General features: G+C 37.8%; 1 protein-coding gene across 2 annotated transcripts; it reads right to left on the bottom strand.

Annotated features, from left to right (window-relative positions):
- Positions 1-3,095: 3,095 nt before the first annotated feature.
- Positions 3,096-10,196, bottom strand: LOC103695722 (structural molecules protein). Of its 2 annotated transcripts, none has more exons than XM_008777113.6 (3): positions 9,341-10,196; positions 5,262-5,488; positions 3,096-3,238 (listed from the first exon to the last, which is right to left on the bottom strand). In XM_008777113.6, exons 1-3 carry the CDS (start codon positions 9,562-9,564, stop codon positions 3,231-3,233), a joined length of 459 nt encoding a protein of 152 aa, XP_008775335.2. In that variant the 5' UTR covers positions 9,565-10,196; the 3' UTR covers positions 3,096-3,230. The 2 variants fall into 2 exon arrangements, with proteins under 2 accessions (XP_008775335.2, XP_088567727.2); XM_088711601.2 differs by lacking the exon at positions 3,096-3,238 and adding an exon at positions 4,150-4,308.
- Between the last annotated feature and the right edge of the window lie 608 nt (positions 10,197-10,804).

Here is a 10,804-nt window from a genome sequence, read left to right as displayed (position 1 = left end):
ACAAAGGAGATGAATCTTGGCTATGAAGCTGACTTAGCCACCTACTCATCTCGGTTGATCAGCGAAGGCGGCCATGGCTGGCTGACACAACCAACGCATGACTTGGCGAAGCCGCGAAGGCGTCGTTTACCAAGGAAGGTTGGTTCTAGAAAAGAAGGCACCCTTTCTGTCCTACCTTGGTTAGGGTCAGAAGACCAGGTCAAAGGAAAATGTCAGCTTGGTAAGTTGAGGACGAAAGGATTTACATCAAGGATTAGCTGAATCCTCATAAAAGCTTGAACAGCACTACCTAATTGCAGTTTATGGATGCTCTGCCTTTTTGCACTATAGGGACTTTTCAACTGTAAGTCACCTCATATGAAAGAAAAACTAGCAAAGAGTGCACTACTTTTTGACTTTTTTTTTGTTATATTCGTACATGTATGATATTTCCGTTTTTAGCCAAAAAAAAAAAAAAAAAAAAAGCTGGCAATAAATACTATGCACATCCACCTATGTGATGGTGTAGAGTGCATGGCTCTCTTCATCTAAAGCTGAAAAAGAAGACCAGGCAATAAAAGGCATGATCATTAACTTCCGATAAATCCATTATATATATATACAACTGCCAGAAGCTACAGCAACACTAGTTGCAGCCAGCGTTCCCATGTTCAGAAGGGAATGCTTCGGAGGACTAAAAAGTTGAGCCAGAAATTAAATGTCATACAACTTAAGAAATATGACTGTCAGATGCTAAAATTGTGGATCACCATAGATGTAAATAGCATGCTAGAAGAGTTCGAGCCATGATAGTGGCACTGCTAGTCCCTTGAGACTCTCCGCAAGCATAGAACGTTTGTAACACAAACCAAATTATGTTGGAAATTTTCTATTAAAGTTTTGTAAATCTCTTAATTTAATGTTATTATTTTGTCTCAATTATTTAATTAATGGCTTTCCGCACACACTAATAAAATAAAATATAAGTTATAGACATTATCTGGTTATATAAGAGAAATAAATATAAAATTAATATTTGTCTTATTTGAGTGTCTAAGATAAAGTTTGATATTTAAGTAGGTTTATATTTAGTTTAATATCTAATGCCGAACTATGCTAAAAATATAAAAAATTTGAATTACATGTTGTTATTAATAAATCAACAGATTACGCGTGAAATTGCTCAAGGAGAATCTTAGGGTTATTTAAGTATCTCATCAAAAAAGAGGTCTTTGAGTGTAGCAAGCATTGGCTCTATATAGTTGAATTCAGACGTCATACAAAGAAAAAGGACCCACCCCACACACAGGAACAGATGAGTTAGGAATCATTAACCTTTGCTCGAACCAATCCATTCAACAGCCACTTCTCTTGACCAAAAACATATGAGAAACGAGTTGTCAAGAACCGATAGAAAACTTATGCGATCGAGATGCTCTTAAGGGAAATGGAGGTGCTTTGTCCTGTTTTGGTAGAAACAAATGGCAAAGATGGAGCTGTAACGCCAATCCAAATAAGACGGAATGAAGCTGGTTCTTTCAAGTAAGTTACATTTCTTCCTTTTGCTACCCATATTGGTGGGTAAATAGCCTAAATGATCTACGGGAAAGAAATGGATTCACAATATATTCAACAAAACAGGAAAAAAAAATATACTCATCAAATTCTTGGCACCAATTTTCATGGGGCAAGTCCAAATATTCCTATGATTTTTTAAATAAGGGATAAATAACAAGATAAAATTAGAACAGAGGACGTGAGTGCCTATACTATTAATGCAATATACAAATTAATCTTTTTATGATTTGAAGTTCGTTGCTTCTGCACGCTGCACACAATTTTTTAATGTATGGAAAAGGTTATATGAAGCATACTTGGCCATAGTCCTGGTGGAGTAATGCATGGCATTATGCTGGAAATTAATTTCACCTGAATTTTAAAAACGGCATCCTACTTGACTTAACATACTTCTTCAAGAAAGGATGTCAAAAAACAAAAAAAAAAAAATCTCTACCAAAATTTACAGGGCCATTTATCATGCAAGTAAATTCAGTCGACAAAATTGTGATTCTGGAAGTATATAGATCCCAAAATACACATGACAGCTGTACGCAGAATAAGATTTTTTTTGGTCTCACAGGAGAGACAAGACCATGTCTGTTCATCAGGCAGAAACACTGCAGTTACTGCAAGTCAGCAAAGAATACTCTAGACCAAGCTTCACCATGTTCGGCAGCCTACTTGCAGAAACTTCCTGTGATTAATAGGTCACAGAAGAACTTGGCGAGGGTTGAAGACATCAATAGACAGCAATAAGTCATTTGCACAACAGGAACTATCAAACTGTAGACTGTCCGGATACTGAGCTCAGTTGATAGCATGAAATTGCCAGGCAAGGGCTTGAAATAAAGTCTCACATAGAGTTAGGCACTTCAGGGACTTGTCCATCACAGACTATAATGGCCATGATTACCAAGCTCCGAAGTCTGAACATCCATTGCGCACCCACTCCTCCCCATCAAAGTCATTCACCAAATGAGTTAATTAATGAATCAGTCAAACAAAACCAGGACCAGTCATCTCCTAAAATCATTGCCAAGAGCTCCAAAGAGAACTTACAACAACAATAACTCTTGACGGACAACAGCCAAAAACCTGCATATATCATCATGAAGTTGCTCTTGCCTGCTTTTGCAAACACTAAATGACAGATGTATCTATAAAATTAATCCAACAAGACGGAACAAAGACCCTAATTTGTAATAGTGGCATTTTGGCATTTTGTTTACTTATATAGATGGTATATTGCCGACTCTGGTACACAAAAAGGTGAGTTCCTCAACTGCATGTGACCAACTACGATAGCATGCCAATTAAAAAACGATAAGCAAAATCCATTCATGCATTCAGCTATATTAAAAAGAAGGGACTAGCATAGCATACATGCTAGTTGACTTTTTCTATGAATTTTAATTGGGCCAAGCCCAAACATTCTTGTGAAATTTTCCCAATGGAAGGACAAGCGCAAGACCAAGTAAAAATAACAAACATGTGGATTCTGCGATGCAACTTCTATAGTGTGGACTTGAACTTGTCCGTTTCTCCATAAATTGATGTTCAACGCCGTGAGAATATCCACTCCTGTCATGTACTTAATCATGATATGACATTGCCATGAACTTAAAAAAAAATGGAGAATTGGTTGGCTGTAAGAAAGCATGAAGCATAACTGTGCTCTTCCAAATTTGGTGTCAAACATCTGTCAAAAAAATATATTTCCCATTAGTCTCCTTCTTGCTATAGAAAATTTGGAAAAAAGGGGCAAAAAATACCACAAATATCTCCAAACAGACTGGATCACTTTGTAGGTGATCACAAAGACTAAATATGATATCATCTTACACAATGTAATACATTAGCTCTTGCTGCCAGCATGCTTCATTCTGAACCTGTTAATTAATCATTATTTGGTGGTTCTACAGACCAATCTTGTTCTATTATGTTTACAGTCAGATCAAAGATGTAAAATTATATAGCCAGCAATTCGGCAATTTATTTATAAGACTAAGGGCATGTTTGGTTGGAGAGAGTTGAGCTCCGGAATGGGAATGAGAATAAGCAACTCTCATTCCAGTTGTTTGGTTGGGGGAAGTCCCATTCCCATTCTGATTTCAGAAGGGATAGGAATGCCCCAATTTCCCAAAATTCAATCCGGACTCTCATCTAGTAATCAAATTCCATTCCAGTTCTGATTCCGATTCCAGTCACGAACCAAATGCATCGGGAAATATAACCATCCCGACTCCTGTTCCAACACATTCCCATCCCGATTTCAAGTTGCGAACCAAAAGCACCCTAAGTTCCCTCGAGAAACTATCATTCAACTCAATGGAAGGGGACGAATCAAATTTCCAGGCACAAAAACAAGCAGGACCTTAAAGCACATGCTGCATCAGCAATGGAGGGATGTTCTGACCTCATGCCCTAGATTCTTCCAAGCGTCTACTTAAAAAATCAAATTTCCTAACTGCATCCCGGTTGGTTGCCAGAAATTCATAATATCATTAAGCCTCAGTAACAAAATGATTTAGGAAACAAGATTACATGAAAGATGTGGTAGATGAATTTTTTACATATGGTGCCAGAATGGACCAGGGAATTAAAATACCAAGCTATAATTAACCACCTTCTTTCTATCATTGAAAAATGGAATGATGAAAGGAGAAATCTACCTACCAGACTGCTGAAGTCTATAAAGAATTGGAAAAACAGAATATATTGGGATTCAGAAAAGATCATTCAGACACTATCCGGACCTCTCCTCGGTTTCTGTCAGCAAAAACTGAAAAGATCTTAGGAATCATTATATAGAAGGAATCTAAAAGACAAGAACTTGTTGAACTTTCTATGCCTCTTCATGGTCTAGTGAATATCAAAGCAAGCCCTCTTGATAAAGAAGGTTGACATGGCAGAAGTTCGTCATTTTAGTGTCATCTCACACACACTCTAGCATGAACAAGTCCTGACAAATGATATATAGATAGCAGGAGAGTAATTGTACACTGGTAGCTAGATTTCCCCCCATCTCCCAAAGTTGGTGTATCATCTTCTACATAGCTGTCTAAGACAAGGCAATCTATAAAATAAACACCAGAAGTTTCCCCATAGGCAGCATAGCTACATCAATGCAAATGAAGGCATTTATGGGAAACAAAAGAAAAGCTGCAAGAAAATATTCATTAGCCATGCTATAGGTCTTTATGGATGATAACAAAAGAAACTTGATGGAAGAAATAAAGAATCATATTTGATGATCCGAGTACTATATTAAATTTAATTGTCCAAAAGAACTTTCTGTTTGGCATTCATCCAACAAGCTGCATATGCTGCTTAGAGCCTGGTTCTGTTTGGCATCCAACACTTTGTGGTAGTTATCTTTTCTGTCCTCTTCACTTTGTGTGTTTGAATTAAATAACATCGCAGTTTGTATGGATTTAGGTTTTCTACATAAAGTTCCCAGCCCCCACTTAGTTGTTACCAGAAGTTGCAATTTGAGACCATATTGTCTGCCTTCTTCGAATATTGAATTACACAAATAGAAATAAAAAAGCGAACAGAAAAAATGAAAAGTAGATTATTAAGACAAAAGAGGTAAAACTTGCAGGCAGAATCACTAGTCCAATAACCATAAATCATGATGATAGCAAATCAGCAGAAGTTTTCATGTTCTATGCAAGAATTTCAATATAAATAGTCAATGCAGCAAGCACAAGATGGCTTACTTGAACGAAGTCGTGTAATAGGAATCTCTCGCAATTCACGTCTGATACACAGCCATTCTCCAAGCAAAGACATCAATGCCAATCCGGTAATATTAACAACCCACCATGTGATGGAGGATGGCCACCCTCCATATATGATGCATATAAAGAGATGAACTATATAGAGGGTAGCCGCAAAATCTAAGCATTTTTTGGCTCTCTCGATCAGATAAAGCAAGTAACTTGCCCTGCTCAAGTGGAGGGAAAAGGAGTTTTAAAACATTACAATCTGTAGCCAATATTCACCAAGAACAACTGCTTCAACAGTATCATCTTACAGGAGAAGACAAAATTAATAAAAACTATCATTAAAAACATGTAAGTGAGCTAACTCCTAGCATGAAAATCCAAATAATACTATGTCCACACTTAGGCCTCCTAAACCTCCACAAACGACATCCAAGATAAGATGAATCTCTTAAAACATGGTTTTTACTCTTCAGGCAGATCCTCTTCACTAACTGCAGTTTTTCTTCTTTTTTTTTTTAAAGAACCATTTTTCTATGAAATAAATAAATATAATGAAGCCACAAGCAGCAGTTCTATTTGAGATCTTAGTCTGTAATTAAAAATAATGCATAAAAAAGAACTCAGAATGGTCGACTACTCTCAAATAGTCAAACTGATAAAGTCCAGAGCACTTAATAAGATAACAAGAAGTAATCAAAAATTGAACTCAGTCAAAATAACAAACAAACTCAACACAGTCAACCATGATGATCAATTTTGAATGCGAAGTTTGGCACCTACTCATTTGTACAGATAGGTACTTTCAAACTTGTGGAGAAATTTTTGGCTAAGGGACTTGCATTTGAGCATATTGCAAAAGGTATAGGCATCCATGTCCACATGCATGCATCACTACAAGATACATAATGTATGTATGGATGCAGCTTATTGCCAAGAAACTTTGAATAATTACGTAGGCTCTCACTAGATGAGAACTCAAGAGGCTAGAGAATTAGGTTTCTTACTAAATAGGATAGGTCCAACACAAATATGTGAAGGTAGCACCATTTAGAGCTTATCAAGTGCTGATGATTCTTATTCATTGATGATGTTAATAACTCTTTTGCCACTGTAACAATAAACCACAGGATTTTCATATTCTATCAAGCAACGGAAATGGCCATAAGTCCAATAATTATTATTTGACACCCCTCCCCCAGAAGTGCAAGAATCTAATTTCGAGAGAAAAAAAAAAGAGATTTTGCTAAAGTTTTTTTTTGCGTAACATCATTTTTTTTTCAAAAAAGAGAAGAATATTTCCAAATTACTTTGCTGAATTTTGAAAATAAGTATGGCATGCATGCTAATGTTCTAATAAGAACATCAGACTTGATGTGGAAGATGAAGTAATTGAAGGCCTTCAAGCACACTGCATGCTTGAATATCCAAACAGTGTATGCAAACATTTGGCATTTGAAGGACTATTGGTTTGAACATCCTTAGTAAACATATCTGTAGTGATCACATAATTCACTCGAACAAGCGCAAAAAGTTTTAAAAACCAAGAACTGTATTTGCAAAGCTTGAAATATTTACATCATATATTAAGTTCCGCTTCCTAAACCTCTATGATGATAACATTTACAGCATTAAATTGTTCAAAAGGCTTTACAAGTTTATGGTGGTATTGCCTGAGTTTTTCAGGAAAAAATGAACTGATAAATTGACAAAATCAGGATATTGATAGGCATGATAAAAGAATATTCATGACAAGTACGGCTTACAAACATATTATCCTTTAGCAGCACATGAGCATGCAAGGGAAACTATGAACATGTGGGAGCGTCCACAGATCATTTCACATTGACAATTTAAGAATACTGAAATAAGAGGTCATAAAGACTACTGTAATATGATTCAACCATATGCTGTTAGAGGAAGGCATTAAGTGAATAAAATTTTGGTCCCAAGCTCATGAGCTACCTGGACGTTCTCATCAAGCTGCTCCAAATTTAGTTTATTCAAGTGCAGCTTCTATGTAGGCAAATAATATCTAGTTGCACTGTCTGTATATGTCAAGTGGGACCATGACGGGTGAAACCTGGACATGGCAAGACAATGCCTATGGTTCAAAAGTGGACCGAACACAATATATAGATCCACTAAACATTCAAAATAATGGCTGCTAGACACATGAGAGAAGACTATAGAGATGAGGAAATGAATGGTAATCCTCAAATTCTAATTGCTGTTACACTTTAGCTGTCACCACAAAGATGTAGATGCTTCAATTTTGAAACCCTTTGACCTCACCACAACCATTGTTTTCACTATTGATTCCCAGAGTAGCCATAGCCCAAGAACGCAAGGTGCAATGATGATCTGCTTTTTCTTCTATGATGGACTCAATTTTGAAAAACACACTTCTAGATGGGTCCACTAAAAGCTTTAACCACAAAACCTGCTTGATTTGATTAATGCAAAAAAGTATAGTGTATCTCCCTAATGTGCTACTTTGAAAAGCATATCAGTAACTACATCACTCACCTCCACTGAATCGCCTTATAAATCCTTCTATTGAAAGGCCAAGCAAAGTCAGTCATCCACCAAAAAACACATATACCACTGGCTTGTTTTATAAAATTGTATCATTCTCATCCAATTTGTGAAAGATCTATCCAGTCTCCTAGCTCCAATAGTGGCAATCTAGAGAGTACAAAAAGTGCAAATAAAAAAGGTGGCATTTATCAAATCTTTGGTAATTGAATAATATGTGTGCCACCAATCCATAATTGAGGGGCTATTTAGTTGTATGTCAGGTTTCTTAAAACAGATAGTTATAAAATCTGATTTTCTCTAAAACAAATTTTATAAAATGGTGAGAGGACCTGCTCTTTACAGAACTCCTTTGTCAGGTTTTATGATCTATCATAATTGCTTCATGGAAAGAACCACAAGCAAGTTAATCGAATAGCCATGCGGCTCCTCAGTCTCTAAAATACTATTAAACCTAGAAAAAGAAAGATAAGCCATTCACTTACAGCTATCATATCTGGGTGGCCAATAATCCAATCCATAATTAAGACTCCAACATACCCACCTCTTGCACTTTTTCATTCTTAACTGATGAGATTGAAAAGGACATCAACGTTTTTCTAAGCAGAAAATTGTAATAACCAGCAATTTCCTTTTTTTTTTTTGGGCAGGGCGGGGAGATTAGCATGATGTGCTTGTGGATGTCAGCAATAAGGAGGGGCCATAAGCATGAGATAGACATGTCACAACTGACAAAATGAGCTAAAGTAAAACTAGGAGGGCCAAAAGTAGAATAAACACAATGAAAGAAGATAGGTGATGGCACTAACTAATAATAGAATGCAGGGAAACCATTTAAGTTTGTTTGAACAAGAGAGTCAAGGGTCAAGCATCTCCTCAACAAGGAAGGTGCCCCTGTTCAAAGTCTCAAAGATTCAATGGTAAGGAAGGAGGTCTTGTCCAAACACAGCTGTATGGATGTAGTCATCATGATATAATGGCAGTTATCCACTCCAGTGACTTAATCTAGAATACGACAGAGACCACATAGCTGACTTCAAATTGACTCATTTGTGTTCGTTTTTATCTTCAAGTGATTGACATTGTTGAATTCGAGGATTTGAAAGGGTAACTCGCCACAATGTAACCATCTTGGTAGAAATTCCTGAAAAGCTCAAGAACAACCCTCAAAAGCACATGGCTGGTATGTATACCATCCCAATATGGAAACAAATGGGCACGAAAATTATGGTAACCTATTTGTGCATATGTAACTACTAACTAGCCATGCATTACATATATGAATTAATTTGAATGCTTAATACTAAATATACCACTATTGAAATTACAAATTTTTACAATCTTGTCAGACAGCGAAAACAAAAGCAAAACAGAAAAAATCTCGTTAATATGGGGGAAAATTTGCCATAAACCACTAACTAAACTAACAAATACAAAAGTCAGACATAGGAAATTCCAGTGATAAAGTATTAGCAGAAAAGATAGCGTCAGAGAGCGAAGAATTTTACAAATGAACAAGTAAGCCCAAGTGTTACCCGGCAAGCGAGCTGAGAAGAAATGAAACAATCGCGCACCATCCGGTGACCGTGGAAGCGGTAAGAGTTGAGAAATCGAAGAAATACATGAGGCTCAACCGGGACACGCGAGTGCCAACGAGAATGGCCATGAACAGTCCGAGGGTCAGGTAGTACAAACACTGAAGACAGACGATCTGAGACACGATAAGCCATGGATCCCATACCATCGCCCCGTAAAACATGACTTTTTCGACAGTACAAAAACAACCCACAAAGCCCTAGATTCTGCTCTTACGCCCTCTCTAATTGGAAGCAATTACTCAAAGATTTCGCAATCTGAATCAATCCAATCTATCAAACTAGATCTCCAATTTTTCATCCTGCTTCCAATCAATCATTGAATCAAAACGTCCTAAAGCTTCCAATTCTTCTGCCCAAACATCTAACTCCAAGCAACGGAATTCCAAGATCCCCACAATCTCTCAATTTTCTTGGACAATCGAAATTCGAACGATCCGAATTCGTGAGAAAAGAAAGCAAGCTCTACCAACAAAATTGTCAAAGAATTATCCCGAAAACAAGAAGAATTTAATGGAAACCCTAATAAAACCTCCCAACCTCGATACTACTCTCTAAAGTGGAACTAAATCTGGCATCCGAGCGGCGGATCTAATCGCCCTCAGCGAAATAAGATCGGCGTTTGCTCTTCCGTCGATGCGAGATGAGAGCGAGATTTGGGATCGGCACAAGGAGAGCAAGCGCAAGGCGGCGATGGGGAGATCTCGAGTCGAACGCTTGGTTGTTGGAGAGATTCAATATCTAGTCTCCGCTTTCTCGCGAAGCGTTCGGCCCCCCCACCATCGCTTCCTGCGACGGCAGTAACACCTCTCTCTTCAGTTTGCAGGCGCCTGCGAACCTGCGAAAGCCTGAGTACCACACGATGGCGCCTCGATGGGATCAAACGGCACAGCGTGATTCTCATTTGCGTGCGCTGCACGCCAGTCGGAAGTCGGCGAGTGGAACGAGAGCCGTTGGGTCTGCAAGAGAAGCAGCGTCCGGCGACTCGGACGCCCGTGATCTAAGAACTTGAATGGCGGGTTAAAGTATGTGTGTCTACCGGGCTCGAATCTCTCCCGGCTGCGCTTAGGATAACGTATTTAGCCCAACGGCCCACGACGGACCAGCCCACGTCTGTTTAGGAATCATCTGGCCTGGAAAGGTATAAAATAAAGCACACAAATCAACCAATCTATCTATCCATATATCTATATTATATTTTTATATATATGAAAACCTATTAAAGTATATTTCTGATTCTTGGCTACTAGGGGTGGCAATTTACTCTACCCCGAGTACCCGACCCTAATGGGATGGATTTTACCCATCGCGCACGGGATCTAGGGCGGATACAAGTAAGGATAAAACCTACCCTGAATCCAATACAGATATATATAACTCTTCACAAATATTCTTTTTAAAATT

Source organism: Phoenix dactylifera, chromosome 1, assembly GCF_051530095.1.
Source record: "Phoenix dactylifera cultivar Ajwa chromosome 1, Ajwa_hap1_PhDact_Kaust_v1.1, whole genome shotgun sequence".
NCBI lineage: Eukaryota > Viridiplantae > Streptophyta > Magnoliopsida > Arecales > Arecaceae > Phoenix > Phoenix dactylifera.
The sequence above is the reverse complement of the archived record's forward strand: the minus strand, read 5'-3'. Positions and strand labels throughout refer to the sequence as shown.